The sequence below is a fragment of the Pocillopora verrucosa genome, chromosome 6 (assembly GCF_036669915.1).
Source record: "Pocillopora verrucosa isolate sample1 chromosome 6, ASM3666991v2, whole genome shotgun sequence".
Lineage (NCBI taxonomy): Eukaryota > Metazoa > Cnidaria > Anthozoa > Scleractinia > Pocilloporidae > Pocillopora > Pocillopora verrucosa.
In genome coordinates, this window is record NC_089317.1 from 21,684,325 (window position 1) to 21,699,476 (window position 15,152).

General features: G+C 40.9%; 2 protein-coding genes across 4 annotated transcripts in view; both read left to right on the forward strand.

Annotated features, from left to right (window-relative positions):
- The window catches only part of LOC131776332 (E3 ubiquitin-protein ligase TTC3), a 29,152-nt gene extending 22,361 nt beyond the window's left edge, over positions 1–6,791 (forward strand). For 2 of the 3 annotated variants that reach the window (XM_066168562.1, XM_059092497.2), the window contains exons 38-47: positions 633–766; positions 1,574–1,639; positions 2,027–2,123; positions 2,879–2,985; positions 3,104–3,188; positions 3,449–3,565; positions 3,813–4,279; positions 4,735–4,852; positions 5,589–5,807; positions 5,978–6,791. In XM_066168562.1, coding sequence (XP_066024659.1) covers positions 633–766; positions 1,574–1,639; positions 2,027–2,123; positions 2,879–2,985; positions 3,104–3,188; positions 3,449–3,565; positions 3,813–4,279; positions 4,735–4,852; positions 5,589–5,807; positions 5,978–6,070 — 1,503 coding nt within the window. In that variant the 3' untranslated portion in view covers positions 6,071–6,791. The remainder of the gene's footprint in view (positions 1–632; positions 767–1,573; positions 1,640–2,026; positions 2,124–2,878; positions 2,986–3,103; positions 3,189–3,448; positions 3,566–3,812; positions 4,280–4,734; positions 4,853–5,588; positions 5,808–5,977) is intronic. The other variant, XM_066168563.1, reaches the window with a different exon arrangement.
- A 1,702-nt stretch (positions 6,792–8,493) lies between these two features.
- On the forward strand, positions 8,494–10,698 carry LOC131776337 (vang-like protein 2). Its single transcript, XM_059092503.2, has one exon. It carries the CDS (start codon positions 8,679–8,681, stop codon positions 10,176–10,178), a length of 1,500 nt encoding a protein of 499 aa, XP_058948486.1. The 5' UTR covers positions 8,494–8,678; the 3' UTR covers positions 10,179–10,698.
- Positions 10,699–15,152: the final 4,454 nt, after the last annotated feature.

Genomic DNA, 15,152 nt, shown 5'->3' on the forward strand with positions numbered 1-15,152 from the left:
TTATCAAACTGCTGCTCTTTTCAAAACCTTTCGGTAGGTAGGATGCTGTTGAGATCGCTGATTCTAGCACTGTGTTACATATGAACTTTATGTATTGTACTCACCACGAGCAGCTTGTAGCCTAGTGGTGGAGCATTCGATAGGTCCTGGTTCCCAGTTATTAGTGACCGAACTTTAGAATTGGTGGAAAGGAATAGTTCTGGTCGAAAATTTAGCATCGATCGAACTCTTGGCTCGACTCGATATTTCGCCGTTTTCTCGGATCCAGTCGTCTAGTAGAAGGAGGGTAGGAACACGGGCTCATTTCTCGAACAGCGGTTGGTAGTCGAGCCTGTCGGAAGAAATGACTGCGTGAAAATTGTAGATGTGAACAGGCGTTTTTATGAGTTTTGGGTGAGCATTTATCCCCAACTAAAATAATCCCTTTTTAAATTGTTATTTTAAATTAACATTTTCCGGGCTGAAACAAGAACTGGATTTACGAGACGTTGTAAAATTACCAATTGAGAGATCGTTATGTTGGGGGGCTGGTATGAAATTCTTGTCTAGTCTGATTTTGATTGGATTTTACTTTTTTGGTACCCTTTTTGAGAAAGGTTTTATTCGATAAATATTTGCGTGTCTTGTTGTAGAAATACTCAAAAGATGTTCAAGAAGTAAAGAAGGAGAACCAGGAGGAAATACGTAAACTACGCCAACAGTGCGAAGACAAAGACGATAAGATCAAAACCTTGAACCATAAACTGGTACAAGAAGCACAGGACAAGTGAGTTCATTTGAACCGTTTGATTCATATGAAACTTTTTCTTAGGATTTCAAGGCTTCTGTTTCGTTGTCAATGAGAAATTGCTCCATCGCTTTTATTTGGAGTCTTTTATTCGCTCTCTGTTTTACTAGCATTTTTCCTTGGCTAAGTAGGCGCAATTTCCAAACTGCATTTTGCAGAATAATACTCAAAAGGGAACCTCTCACCTTGCAGTCTACGAACGTAGGTTTTGGCGTTGCTTACCACTAGTTTCTCGGCCGTTTGGGAGTCAAAGCATCATACCGTAGTGCGCAAGGTCATCGTTTTGCGGCTGCCGTTGGGGAGTTGAATATCGCTATTTTAAGTTAGTGGTTGTTTAGGGTGCGAGCCGGCCTTCATTTTTAGCGTTATATGACGCATCCTTGCCTCCGCCCGAGGGAAAATTTGAGACGAGTCAGGGAGAGATTTGCTGGGAGCCTGGCACTAATAATTTTCAATGCTCTCGCCATTTCGCATTGCTTAAGGCCTCATAATTTCCCGCGAGCGAAGAAACGCTCTCATAGGCTAGAGGTTGTCCATTTGTCCGTATTGTCATTCGGGGATGTGTCCTTTCTGAGAAGGAACAAGCAACGCTCTAAGGAAGTTCTAGCTCTCGAAACTGGTAGCTTTTCAAATCTCGTCCCGCGCTTCATCTATCTCGATGAACTTTAAGGAAATATTCACTAAGCTTACCTTTCCCACCGACTGACGCTGCACGGGGGCCTCTTATGTATTTGCGCCAAACGGTTCTGAAAATGTGATTTGATTGTTTTTTTTTTTTTTCGTCAGAACCAACGTGATTACCAGTGTTAAAAAAGAGCTGTCAACTGTTAAAGGGCAGTACACATCAGAGAAGTAAGTCTGCCTCAATAATACCGCCAGTATATAAAGGGACGCAAGACTCCTATTTTGTTTTGCGTTGGAGAGAATTTCGTTATGAATTGATAGCCACTGAAATCACCGAGGTTAGTATCGGCACGTGTCCGTCAGCTCGGGGCGTTTTGTTCTGAGTTTAAATCAGAAGAACCTTTCTTCCTGGAGGAAATTTCTGCTCATGATTCTGAGTGACACGGTGACTGTATGGAAAAAGAAAAAAAAACGAAATTTTTAAATTGTTTTCTCAGAAGCGCAAAGTAAATTAGGGATTGATCATTGAATTATTTGAAGAGGTGATAAGGTTGGCTGTCTTAATAGGAAATCATACGCAAATTTTGATACTCTTCCTTTTTTCCCCTCCGTCAGGGATTCCTGGAACAAAGAACGCTCTGAGAAGGACGAGTTGTTAAAAAATACTAAAGCTCAAAATCTACAACAACAGGCTAGGGCTCAGGATGCAGAGGTAATCTTTTTTCGTTTTCTGCAAGGCATGAAAATGTCGAGGAAAAGCTGGTTACCAGTACTCTACCGCCGCCTTGAAGACCTCTTACCGTTTGTTGAGCCTGCGAGCAGGCACTCGTGTTTGGTTTTCGCCTTACATTCACTTTCCGAACACAGCAAAAAAAGTTATGGAAACCCCGGCTTAGGGAGTTATGCTGACCCTTTACACCCTTACATTGGTATTCATATTCTCCACACTGTTCACTTATCATTCCTCTGGTACAGACAAGGAGAATTTGCTTGACAATCAGGAGCTTCCTCAAAATTGGTGATCATTTCCTCTATTCCCATGACCTTTATACTTGATTCAAGGTTGAGAATGTGAGGAGAAATTACAAGCCAGTCTCTCTTAGGGGTTAGAGGGTTTAGAAGGTTGGTCCGTGAACCCATTCTCTATGTGTTGGAACAATTTTCAATTGAGTGTCGAAAATAATCCAGGACAGCTCTGGTTTTCCTTTAGTTCTTTATATGATTGGTCTAGAAAACTCGCGCCACTTTCTCAACCAATCAATTTCAAAACTAAAAGCAATCGCGACTCGGTCACTCGCGTTTTCCCGCGCTTCATGCAGTGTTTTTACTTCGATTTCTCATTGGCTCCTCGTGATATTTTCCAAGTTCTGATTGACTGTTGTGAGTAGTTTGGTTCTGGTTTTACGACACTTAATCGAAAAGAGCTCTAATGGGCTATAATGTCAACTGATATATTTCTCTTGGCAGATCAAACTGCTTGAACTTCGCCGTGACGTTGGTTTGAGGTTTCTGGAGAGAGCGTTCCAAGAATCGCATATAACCATCAATAATTTGATACAAGCTGTGAACGCAAGGTTAGATTTTGTCTGATTTCGATGAGTACATTGATAAAAACTATGAGGCTTTATTTGAATGTCTTATCCTAAGTATTTTTCCTTTATAGCATTGATATAAATCTGTTTGTTTTGTCAGAATTACTGGCCCTAAAGTAGAGGAAGTCGTCACTGCGTGGAAGAATTACGCTTCTGAATGCCATCAGAGAGTCGTGCAATGCAAGGTACTTGTTGTGAACATTTTAGGCGTCCTCGGACACACACAGGCAAACAGTCGAGCGAAAGAAGGGTGAAACAGCGAATTGCGATTAACGCGAAAGTTAACTTGGCGAGAGAAAGGAGCTACCTCGCTAGCCAAGTAAGATTTCGCGTCCAGCCGAAACTGCCGTTAAACAGGTTATCAATATGCCATCAACGTGCTATCAGACTTAAGCTAGTTTGTTTTTCACTACTCTTATTCTAACTAAAGGGTGATCTCTTGCAGACGACATTCAATGAGCAAATTGATCTGCTAAAAAATGGCAGAACTTTGTCCAGTTTACCTCAGCTGAACATCCCCGGACCGCCGCCATATCCAGGCATTCCAGTTCTACAGTCTCTGGTAAGCAAAATTCCATCTGCTCACGGCTCCTGGCTTTGTCATAAGACTCTTTTAATCTTTTGACTTTCACAAGTGATCGACAGGCAGTTTGTCCTTTTAACCTCAATACTATGTCAAGTAGACATGAAATTTATCAACTCAAATAATTCCGCGGTGTGAAACCAAATTTTCGGGGCTGTGTTGCAGTGAGGAAATGTATGACAGTCAATAAGGAAAGTTAACAAACTGATCCTATCTTCTCTTTAAGGTACCCGGACAACAACAAAACCAAACGCAGGCCCAGCCGCAGGCCCAGCCGCAGGCCCAGCCGCAGGCTCAGCCCCAGGCCCAGCCCCAGGTACAGGTACAGGCCCAGCCCCAGGCTCAACCCCAACTGCAGCCCCAGGTTCAACCCCAACTGCAGCCCCAGCCCCCACTGCAACAACACCTTCAACCGCAACTTCAACCTCAATACCAGCCCTCTCCGGAAAGTAACATTTTAACACCTGAACCCCCCGTTCCGACCAGCTCTGCTAGTGCTAATACGGGGGGTCCTTTAGCTGCGGCTCCACTTCCAGTTGTTGCTGCTGTTCCAGTTGGTGCAGAACAGCCTCTGGTTGCTGGTAATCTTGCAGTAGGTGGTGCAATGACAGTCGTACAAGACAAGGCGCGACCATCAAACAGCTTTGAAAAGATTATGCTGCGTCTGTCGACCATGTATCCAAACTTTACCAGGTGGGTAAAATCATCCCGGTGAAACAATTTACCATCGAAAATGATGGCCTCTTGTATGAGCTCGGTAAACGGAGCTATACTTTCAGACATGTCTAGCTCAGAGACTTTTCCAGAATAGTAAACGTTTTTGATGTTCATTTGCCCCCCTCCCAGTTCCAATGTTGTTAATTGCCAATGTGTCCGTTCCACCTTGCGGACCCAGTAAGAGTACTTTTAGCTTTATTGCCCCAACAGATTTGTCCATAACTGGTGCCGGGTGTTGTCAGAATTAAGCTTTCTTTTGTGATTTCGATGTCGTTTTCAACATGCGTTTCACGTTCTTTCGCAGTCAGTCGCAGTTTTTCTCATAACTAGGCACCGACGTTGAAGTTTCTTCATTGATACATTTCAGTTAAGAAATTTTACATCAGTTTTTTTTTTTCTGATTAAGGATTGTTTTAATGTGTTCCTCACAGGTTGGAATTGACCGGCTTTATCAAAGAGGTACGGTCTAACAAACATGGCTCACTTACTGGATTGTCACTAGAGGACATCGTCGCTAGTGTCTCAGAGCTGGTTGAACAGAAAAAGAAGGTATTTTAAAACAAACTTTGAAAGTTTTTTCGTTTTAGTGGAGTCATTCAGTTTGCGATTGACTGTCGAAAATTTCCCACCATTGCACTGGTTTTGCTTGAAGTTGACTGTGTTCAGCGATTCTGTAAGAAGTATCACTAAAAACACTCAACCAATCAGTTGCAAAACTCGACCCAAACTCGGTCACTTGCGCTTGGCGCTAGAGAGATCCTTCCGCTTTTGGGTTTGGTTACCTTTGTTTACGTTGAATACTCATTGGCTGCTTGTATTGTTAATCCTCCTTCTGATTGGTTGTTGTGGTTACAGCTTACTTAGGGTTTTGGTTTTGCGACACGTGATCGAAAGACGCTGTGGCAAGTCGGATACTTGTTAAAACTGAGCGATGGGAAATGGCTCCATTCTACTACACTTCACGTTTACTTTTTAATTTGAAATATAACAATGGCATCTTGAAGATTTTCAGATTTCTTTTCCATTTCAACGTTGTTTTTTTCTTAAGGAATAAACCACAGTAACTTTTTTAAGAGTTTTCACATGTTATGGAAATCGTTCCAAAGCGTAGAATTTACATTTCATATTTTCGGTTTAGATCGTCATTAGATTTTTTTCCCATGAAAACTGGTGATAGATGTATTTGTATGGGGAAAAAATACCTCTGTAAAACTGTCCCTTTTTTTTTTCGGGGAAACTTTAAGTCTCGCAACCCGCAACTTCTTCTTGTGCCCTCCCTCCTCAGGCTGGTTTGTTACGCACGACCCCTGTGGCTCATGCTAAGCAACCTCAAGCACAGAAGACCCAACAAATCCAGATCTCTAAGCTAGCCTTAACAGAGGCGGCCAAGATGGCGATCGCCACAGGGAGCTACGAGGAAGACCCGTGTGTCATCTGTCACGAAGACATGAACGCGTCCATTGATATAGTAACGTTAGAGTGTGGTCACAGATATCATTCACCGGTAAGCTCGTTTTCTCTTTGCAGGTATTATTTTCCGTACTATTTTAGTTGTGGATATATAACTATGAATGATGATTTTTTTTTCTGTATCACGGTTCTTATGCATTCCAGAGTGAAAGTCTAAACTCAGTCAGTAGCCTTAAACTAATTTAACGTGTTTTCATGTTCCAGTGTATCCGAAAGTGGTTGTTGGGGGAACAGAGCACGTGTCCAACTTGTCGTGTTCATGCCCTTCTTCCAGATGAATTCCCTCGTCTCAGGTGAACACTTCTTGAAAGTATGGGGAAGGCGGGCACCCGTTCAGCGTGTGGTGTTCACGCTCTTCTCGGACATTCGTACTTCATGTTCACGTGTACGTCACGTGTTTGTTTAATAGATAAATGGCAATGTGTAATGTCGATGTATTTGAGGGGCACTCTGGAAACTGCGGAGGCGGATGAGGAGTTATCTTCTGTCTGTCTCACTTGATCTACGAGGAGAACGACAAGCTAACGCTTTTAAGAGAGTTTTCTTTGATGGCTTGTTATACTTGAGTGGAATTTACACACTCATTTCATAGAGAAACCTACATGAGTTTATCGTTGGAGCCCGTCTACTTATATTTTTACCTTTCCGGAATGTCATCACCTTGAGGCAGATCAGAGACAACTATATCTGCGTTGTTAAGCTAAGTTACAGATGAAGTGAGTTTTAATTAGAAATAATTTTAATTAAAAACCGTAGCTACTTCTACTGTTTGGGCTCTTTTTGCCGAGTTGCCATATGTAAAGATGCATTCGGATTAGCATACTAAACGTTTCCTCATTGACGGACAATAAGGTTTCTCTATTAACACAAGATTTCCAGCCTTATTTCCTAATTAACTTCGAAACATTGGCAAGAACTATTTGTGCTTACCATGAATACGAACAACATGTTAATTACTTTTTTAGGAAACATTTTTAATTTCGATTGAAAACAATAAAGTTGGAAACAGTTTGTTTGCTGACAGGCGTTGGGTTTCAATGGGCAAACGTCACCGCTTGTCGCAACTTTACCGCTTAAGAACAAATGACAACAGCGAAGCATTAAATAAGACAAGAAGTCGGTTGATGGAAAGGTTAGCTTGGTTTCGAAAGGGGATTATAGTCATTACAGACTAATTATCATCGCTATCTTTCAAAGTACTTGACGCCTTGACTTCTTGTTAGACAGTTCTTTGTTCCTTCCGAAACTAATTACTGGTAAACTTGCCCTCTTTAGCACACAGTGTAGCCTTGGACAAGAAGCGAGTCTTGGGTACGGGGATGGGTACTCTTTCATCTCGTAACCCAGTTTCCCTCCAAGGTTTATTCAATTATTTTGTTGTAATTTTTTATACTTCAAGCAAGAACGCACATTCAGACAAATCGCCTAGAAGTTCTCGAGGGTTGTGAACGAGATTTTTATTTTGTTTGCATATATTGATATCGTAAATAAACACTGCATGAAGAATGAAAACAACTATAAAGCCAAACCTAACAAAGGCAACTCAGATATTTCGCACAGATGTCTGAAAGCAATTGTTCTTTAGTATTGGCCTCTGTAGGGTAACAAACGCCATGTTTAAGTCTCCCTTTTCGATTCACTCATTTCAAGCGCAGCGCGGGGTGTTTATCCTTTACCTTCCTTTGTAGTACAGATGACCCCCCCCCCCTCCCTGAAAAAAAGGGTCACGCACGTAAGCTTAGAAAATCGTCTAAATAAGACTGGTTGAAACACTTGTTTTTCAAGTACAGTGTTAAATGATTTAATTTGTACTTCCTTTCTTTTCTGTTACTGATCTGTCTTGGCGCATGAAACTGTAGTAGTCCACAATTTCACAAGCAGGATGTGGAATGATTTCATCCTATTATTTCTCCATAGCACCTTCCTGTCAACCTTGCATTAAATGAATGAAATAATGACTCATGCTGGTCACAATATTCTTTGTAAAGTTCACAACGCTTTCAAAAATAATTGCGAGAAGTTCAAGTTGAGAGAGCGATAAACATCAAGCGATTTTCGTAACATCGTGCGAATTTTAAGATTCGATTGCTGTAAACTTGAAATGTATATACCTTCTTGTTTGCCGCCGTTTTCCGTCACGCTTGTGAAGAGTATCCCACTTATCTAAACAGACATCCATTCTTGAGATATTTTCTTCTTCCCTCCCAAAAATTCCAAATCAAAGTCCTTTTTATAGAGACTATTTCCGGCTAAATGTTTGTTTGCTTTTGCTCTTTACCTCTCAATGTTTTGGTTATCAGAACTGTGGCTGAAGTACCGGTAGAATCTCTTAATTCGCCATCATAAACAGCTTCGTCTGCTAATTCATATGATAGTTTGTTTGCAAATAATCTTTTCATCAAGTGATCGAATTTCGATTACTAGGTCACGCTAGAATTCAAGGCACAAAACGCACGTAGCATTGAACTGGAACCCTCAAAAAGTCCCAGATTAAACTTAATTGACCTCCAGCTCGCTTATTTTCTGTGAAATTAACTGTTTCCCCCCAGCGGATGGATTTTTCAGCATTCGGAAGCGAGCAAATTGAGATCACGTGCACAAGTTAAAATTCCCAATAGGATCATCGACAGAAGCTTATGATTATTCCGAAGAATGTTAATGAATTGTAACGAACCAATCGTGTTCCCCCATGGGAGTCTCTGTCGGATGATAGATCTTGAGACTGACATGATCAGGCGTTCCATCAGAACGTGCTTATGATACCAGTTTCTTTGAAACTAGCGCCAAAAAGAAATACTGCGAAGGAGAGCGGCAGATGCCCGTCAAGAAGTCTCTCTAGAATCAAGTACATTTTATACAGAAGAACAGCTCATTTAGGTCGGTGGTTTATTCGATTAATCTAAACATGCCGCGCGGTGAGCACCACAGGTCTGATCGCGATAGAGACCGCGATTATAGAGACAGGAGAGAGCGAGCCGATGAAACTGGCAGTCAGGAAATACTAGATGAAGGAATCATACAGGTACAGGTCATTCCCCAAGACGACAATTGGGGAGAAACAGCCACCTCTATCACAGAGACGGCAACATCGATCGTAACACTAAGTGAAACGGATCTAAGCGACATCGTCAAAGAAAGACGTCGTATTTCATGCGGTAGCTTTGGACGCCATGTTAAACTTATACCGCAAGCGGTTTTGTGCGTGTTTTCTGTAGTTTCGCCGATTCTTTTCGTGGTGTTCCCACTGGTTACATGGAAACCTACGCCTTGTGGCTCAACTTGTGATGGACTTTTTATTAGTTTTGCCGTCAAAGAGCTGTTGTTAATGATCGGGATTTGGGCTTTGTATTTTCGCATGTCACGGGTCACCCTTCCTCGGTTGTTTGTTCTCCGAGTTGGCTTCATGGTGCTTGTGTTTTTGGTTCTCGTTTGTTTCTGGCTTTTCTATGGCTGGAGGATCATTGATAAGAAGGCAGACAATTTTTCTGAAATTCTCTTATTTGCGATAAACATGCTAGATTCCTTGCTTTTTCTGCACTACACTTCTGTTGTGGTTCTTTGGATTCGCCAAACAGACCCTTTGTTTACGCTCAAAGTGATTCGTAGCACAGACGGAATAAGTCGACATTATAACGTGGGGCCCTTGTCGATCCAGCGGGCTGCAGTGTTTGTGTTGGAGCAGTACTACAAGGATTTCCCTGAGTATAATCCATTTCTCATGCAGACGCCAGCGCGGACGGCGCACAAGCAGTTCTCGAGTCTCAAATTTTACGACATCGATGGAAAGCAGAATGACAAAGTAAACCCGCGGGCCAGAGCAATCTTAACGGCAGCTTCGACCCGTAGACGGGACCCAGCGAGAAACGACCGCTTCTACGAAGAAGCAGAGTTTGATAAGAAAGTGAAGCGACGAAAAGCGCGATTGTATAACGCGTGCGAAGAGGCCTTTGGGCATATTAAACGCGTTCAACTTGAGCGCGGCCCTTGTGTTCCGATGGATCCTGAAGAAACGGCGCAATCCCTGTTTCCATCATTCGCCAGACCGCTCCAAAAATACTTGAGAACTGTTAGACTTCACCATCGATACTCGATGGACGGAATTATTAAGCATCTCGCGCATTGCTTGACTTTTGATATGACCCCGAAAGCGTTTCTGGAACGATATGTAAGCGAACAGCCCTGTGTGGAATTTACCACTAAAAAGCGAACGCAAAGTTGGAGTATAGTCTGCGAAGAACAAGTTACGAAATCACTCTCTTCTTCAACGGTGTTTCAACTAAAAGGAGACGAACTCTCTTTGATAGTGACCGTACGAAGACTACCATACCTTGATATTTCGGAAGACGAGTTTGACTTTGAAAGCAACAAGTTTGTACTTAGGCTCAACTCTGAGACTTCGGTCTAAACTAAACTCCTTGTGTTTAATATTTTGTAAATAGCATTAATGCTGTTGTGTTTCTCAAGTGTGCTCTCCAAGAGAAACAAACCTTCAGTTAAGGGCATTTTTCGACAACTAAATATTGCAGTTGAATGATTATTTCAACATGAAATGTACAATATTGTTTTCTCGTTCGCCTCGGGATTTTTAAAGTTGCTCTAAACACAATAGTGTGGTCTAGAATTTCTTTAGTAAATGTTTCAAGTGAATAACGTATTTGTCCATTCCTCTACACTAGATGTTGTTTACAAAAAATCAATTTTTGAATCGGAAAGTATTTTCTACGAAAGGATTACCAGTGATTAATTGCTGAAGATTTGTTATAAGGTCGCGCAAATTAAAATTGATCGTAATCTTTTGTCTGTAGAGTTTGTCGGTTGTTTCAGGGTAACTTAAATGCAAAAATGCGAAGCAATTATCTCTTCAGAAAAACTAACTTTGCTAGTTAATTGAGGGTTGAAGTTACGTTTTATTAAAATTCAGTGAGACAAACAGATACCTTTTGTTTTTTCATTTGGAAAACGTTGTTTACCTTGTAACATTTAGCAGATGCAATTTGCGCTCGGGAAGAGATCTGTTTCACCGAACAGGGAGCCTTAGAAACGTTCGAAAAATTGTGTTAATGGAATTAAAACCTTAGCTAATTTTCTCAAGAGTCAAATTCGACGGGGATCACAAACCCTTGATCGACAATTCGCTTTGTTGTAATCCTTCCTGGCCTATGAATTTCTTATATTTTTTGCGGTTGTGAACACTCAACAATTATGCATGATTAGCAGGCCATTCCTTGACGCGTTTTTCAATATATCTTTAAACAAATTCTGCCCTTGGCGACGAAATTAAACCAAACCGCATAGAGAGCGAAGTTGGGAAATTGTTTACACTTAAAGAGCTGTCTAAGCTGGTACGCAAATCAATTTGGAAAATAATTTACCAATTCCAAGTGTTTTGGTCTCATGATTGTCGTATTTGAATAGAATTCTTCTTTGCATGCGGTCTCCAGCCCTCCTTGGTCTTTCACAAAGCGATTCCGTTTGGAATGAATAACTTATTGCTTTCAATTGTATCCCTATCGCGAAAGATATGAGATTTAATCAAACATTTTTCTTTCTGTAATTGCCTACCGTCGCCCACCGTACAATTCTCCGCCTTGCAGGATTGAAATCAATATATCTCACACAAGAAGGCTGTCACGAGAAGGTTTTGAGTCGTTTAAATTTTCGTGATTAAAGATAGCGGGGGACAAAGCCGCAATCTTGACCCTTGAGAGATGAATGATTTCAACCTTCTAAAACAAGAAACAGCCCCCGCGGGCTATTATGCACAGATCTAGAACCCAAATTTTGATCAATGATATTTCAAACGCATTTCTTAAGGGCAAAGGATAGTTTTCTGATACTGATAGCACCCTCATCGAAAATGATTGCCCTAATCGATTAGGTCCTCGGCGTGAAACGGGTGTAAATATTTCCTGTGTCTGCTGAACTGATATCAGTCGACTGCGGAGGAATTGTATACAAATCAAACTTTTCCGGAATATTAATTATCTCTTAACAGTGCTTTAGAAGTAATCTACGATGACAACGAAATCTCTTAAAATCACACGGAAACAGCTAAATAAAGAAAAATCAAATCGTTGCCAACGGAATCTGAGGTGTTTTCCGAGAACAGTCGGCCGAATTTTCAGGGGTTCGGTTGGGTGAGTCACATTCGAGACAGATCATTTCTAGAACGCCCTTATCGTTAAGAAGTCGTCGGAAACAACAACAGGGACTGTTTTCAAGAGGCCCATTGACTTAATAACAGGCTCTTTTTGAGAACCGAGGCGAGAAATCAAGCCAAAATATTCCCCTCCTATTAATTTTTGGATTTTCTCCGTGCAGACAAGAGCATTTTCTTCTACTCTTGCATGAAAATTCCAAAACTAAGCAAATATCAAAACAAAGAATTACATTGTCTTTCATCAACAGTACTTCAGCCTGTGTCACGAGTTCGAATTCCAGTAAATTTTTTTCTACCTTAAAAAGTGATCAGAGTATTCTGAGAATGCTCCTTCTACGGACAAAACATCGGATGACAGGCTGCTAATATCTGATTGGTATCTTTGATTTCGTTAAAAATCGGTTCACCTTAGGTTGCAAATCTATGATATAAAAATTAGACGGGGAACTTAACGAATAAAATCAGTCTTTAAGTGAAAGCTACGAGGCTTGAAAGTGTCATTATGACATTTCAACCCGAAATCCCCGACCGGTCAAGTTGAATTTTAAGCATAACGATGTAAACACTAGCCAATGAGGTGGGCTAAGTGAATTTATAGTACACTGTACTTCATCAGATATCAAGTATGTACACAAACACAAAAGAAATTTCAAAACAATGAAAAAGGGAAACCGCCTTTCCGCAAATATTCTTACGTGATTAAGTCGATTAACATTTGCATTTCTGGACATAAGTGGAGTAGCAAACTCGTAGCATAATGCACAGCCCTCTAAACACTGTAGGTACATCAAGGCCTCGAGCGCTCGGCTGGACAAGGTGAACGTTCTGCGAATCATCCTAATCTTAAGTATTCTTTGTAAATATAAATGACTCTTATTAAAGTAATAAGTTACATTTGTATTATACGAGCGTGACAATTCAGAATGTTTGATTATTTTTTTAAGACGAAGTGGGGAAGGGGTGGGGGGGGGAAGCGGAATCTGGGTTAAGTCCTGATGAATATCTAAAGGTCTTCCAATTATTAGAAATAAGCCGTCATGCCCCGTTCAGAGCCTGTCAGATTTATAAGTGACTTGGACGAAGCACAGAGTTTCTTTTTCTTTCTTTCCCCTTTTAACCCTGCAGAAACAGGATTAAACTTCAGTATATATCAGCATGCAAATACAGCCAGCTGCAAAAGTACTTGAGACCCTAAATGGAAAAAAAAAAAAACACCTTACGTGGACGAAGTCCGTTGATTCAAACAGTTCTCGCTTGGTTAAGAAGGGTTCTCTTCCATTTTAACAATTTTATCTCCATCTTCAAAGTTAGATTAAAGGGCATGTAAACCCAAAAATACATGTTTTTCTTATACTATGTAAAAAGTGGCGTAGAAAACGAATTTGAAATTAGTTTTGTCCAATTCGACTTATTTTAGGAGAAAATCGGCATTTTCAACTGAAATTCCATTTCCGGTAAAAACAATAGCGAGAAGTCGTGACGTAAGCGGTGGAACCAAAATATTGCGCAACACATATTCCCCAGTAGAACTGGTGTGGGAGTTCGTGTAAGTAGCGGTAGTTCGGAAGATGTTTTTTCAGAAGATAGCGACTCGAATGCCTTAAGCTTAGTACATGACAGCGCTGGGGATAATCCAGAATCTTCAGGAGAGTCTGGGCCACGTCCTTAACAATATGAGCCGCGTAGGGTTCACCGAAGCGATCCGCACGAAAACATTACAGAACATGTCGACAGCGATGCGACCGTCTCGGAAACCCAGACTGGTATTTAATTTACTTTGTGATTTATTTGTATTTAACATGAAAATGCAATAAAGCGAGGGTACAATCTAAAGGAATGCAACAGAATTTTTTTTAACTTGAGCTTCTGAAAGTGTTTTATATAAAGTTATCAAAGGTGCGAGTGTGGAACTTGTCAACCAATGCCGACAACTCATGAAAGTGTTTGTTGTACGGAAATCGGGCAATTGTGGCAAAATGGCCTGAAACCCAGATAAGTTGTATCACTGAGCATCCAGGTTTTCAGTCCATTTGCCTCGATTTCTGGGTGCTGGAGACGGCCAAGTACGCGTACAGGCAGCAGCAAAGCACAGATAATCACACCGGAAACGACTAAGCTAAATATTTTCTGTTTCATCTGTTTTGTTACATTTTGAGATCGATTTACTTGAGTTGTTTCTGCCATTGATTTAATAATACAGTACTAGAGCTAGTTGTTTTTCGCTTCTTTCCTGACAGGAAATTTCGCTAAATTGCCTACAGATAGCTTGTTCGTTGGTGTTGGGGATATCTCGGCAAACACTTTAGGGTCGCTGTGCTATCTTGTGCGGTAAACAATATCCTTCATCTCAGAAGCATTTCCATCGATAAACAAGTTGTATCATGTACATTTCCTTGTGTGGCCTTCATAATTATCCAACCCTGTTTGTGTTTGCTTCGATTTGAAATATTGAAAAGATAGTTTTGCAAGCTGAAATCAGGATCTTTTAAGTTGTACTCAAAATGATGAATATCATAACTACTGACCTTTGAATGTATTTTCACTGCTGTGAAAACCGTGACACAAATTCTTCTGCTGTTTCTCTTCAGGGTTTCTCAAAGGAAGCACCAAGTGGGGCTGGCTTGGATTTTCTTATAGAACATAAGGGTTGATTATGGGATCCTGTATAGAATTCTTTGTATCGAACCGACAAAATTCCAGATCACGTTATTACACACTGATATCAACGAATTCTCTTTCTTTGATACGTGTTTCGAATTCAGGCAAAGGTTCAGACATGTCAGTGTCTTTTACGGGCTCAGCGCTGGCTCCCGAACAACTGGCTCCCCCATAATATTTCATTAGATGAGAAAAAAGATGTTTTTAGAGAACCAATAAAGCTATTGTTGTTTAATTAACGAAACGTTTTCATGTAAATCGATTTTGTACTTTCTCTGTTGACCTCTAACTTTTGAAGAGCTCAACTTCTTTCTCAGTTCGGTCGGCCACTTCCGAATCCTCGTCGTCTGCCGACTGTATGGGTCGTTTTTATACTTCCGAATAATTTGCTTCTGGTGAGGCCTGAATCGTCGGTACAGCACCAGGAAGAAAAATGACTGCTACAAACAACAGAACGTTCGAACGGCTCGACGAAATTGGCTATTTTCACTTGAACAAATTTCACAAATTGTCGCTTCAAATTTGCGTCATTTGGAAATATTTGCATTGTATGCCCAGTTT

Excerpts from the sequence above, each read along its gene's own strand:
- LOC131776337 (XM_059092503.2), top strand. The coding sequence starts at position 8,679 with ATGCCGCGCGGTGAGCACCACAGGTCTGATCGCGATAGAGACCGCGAT.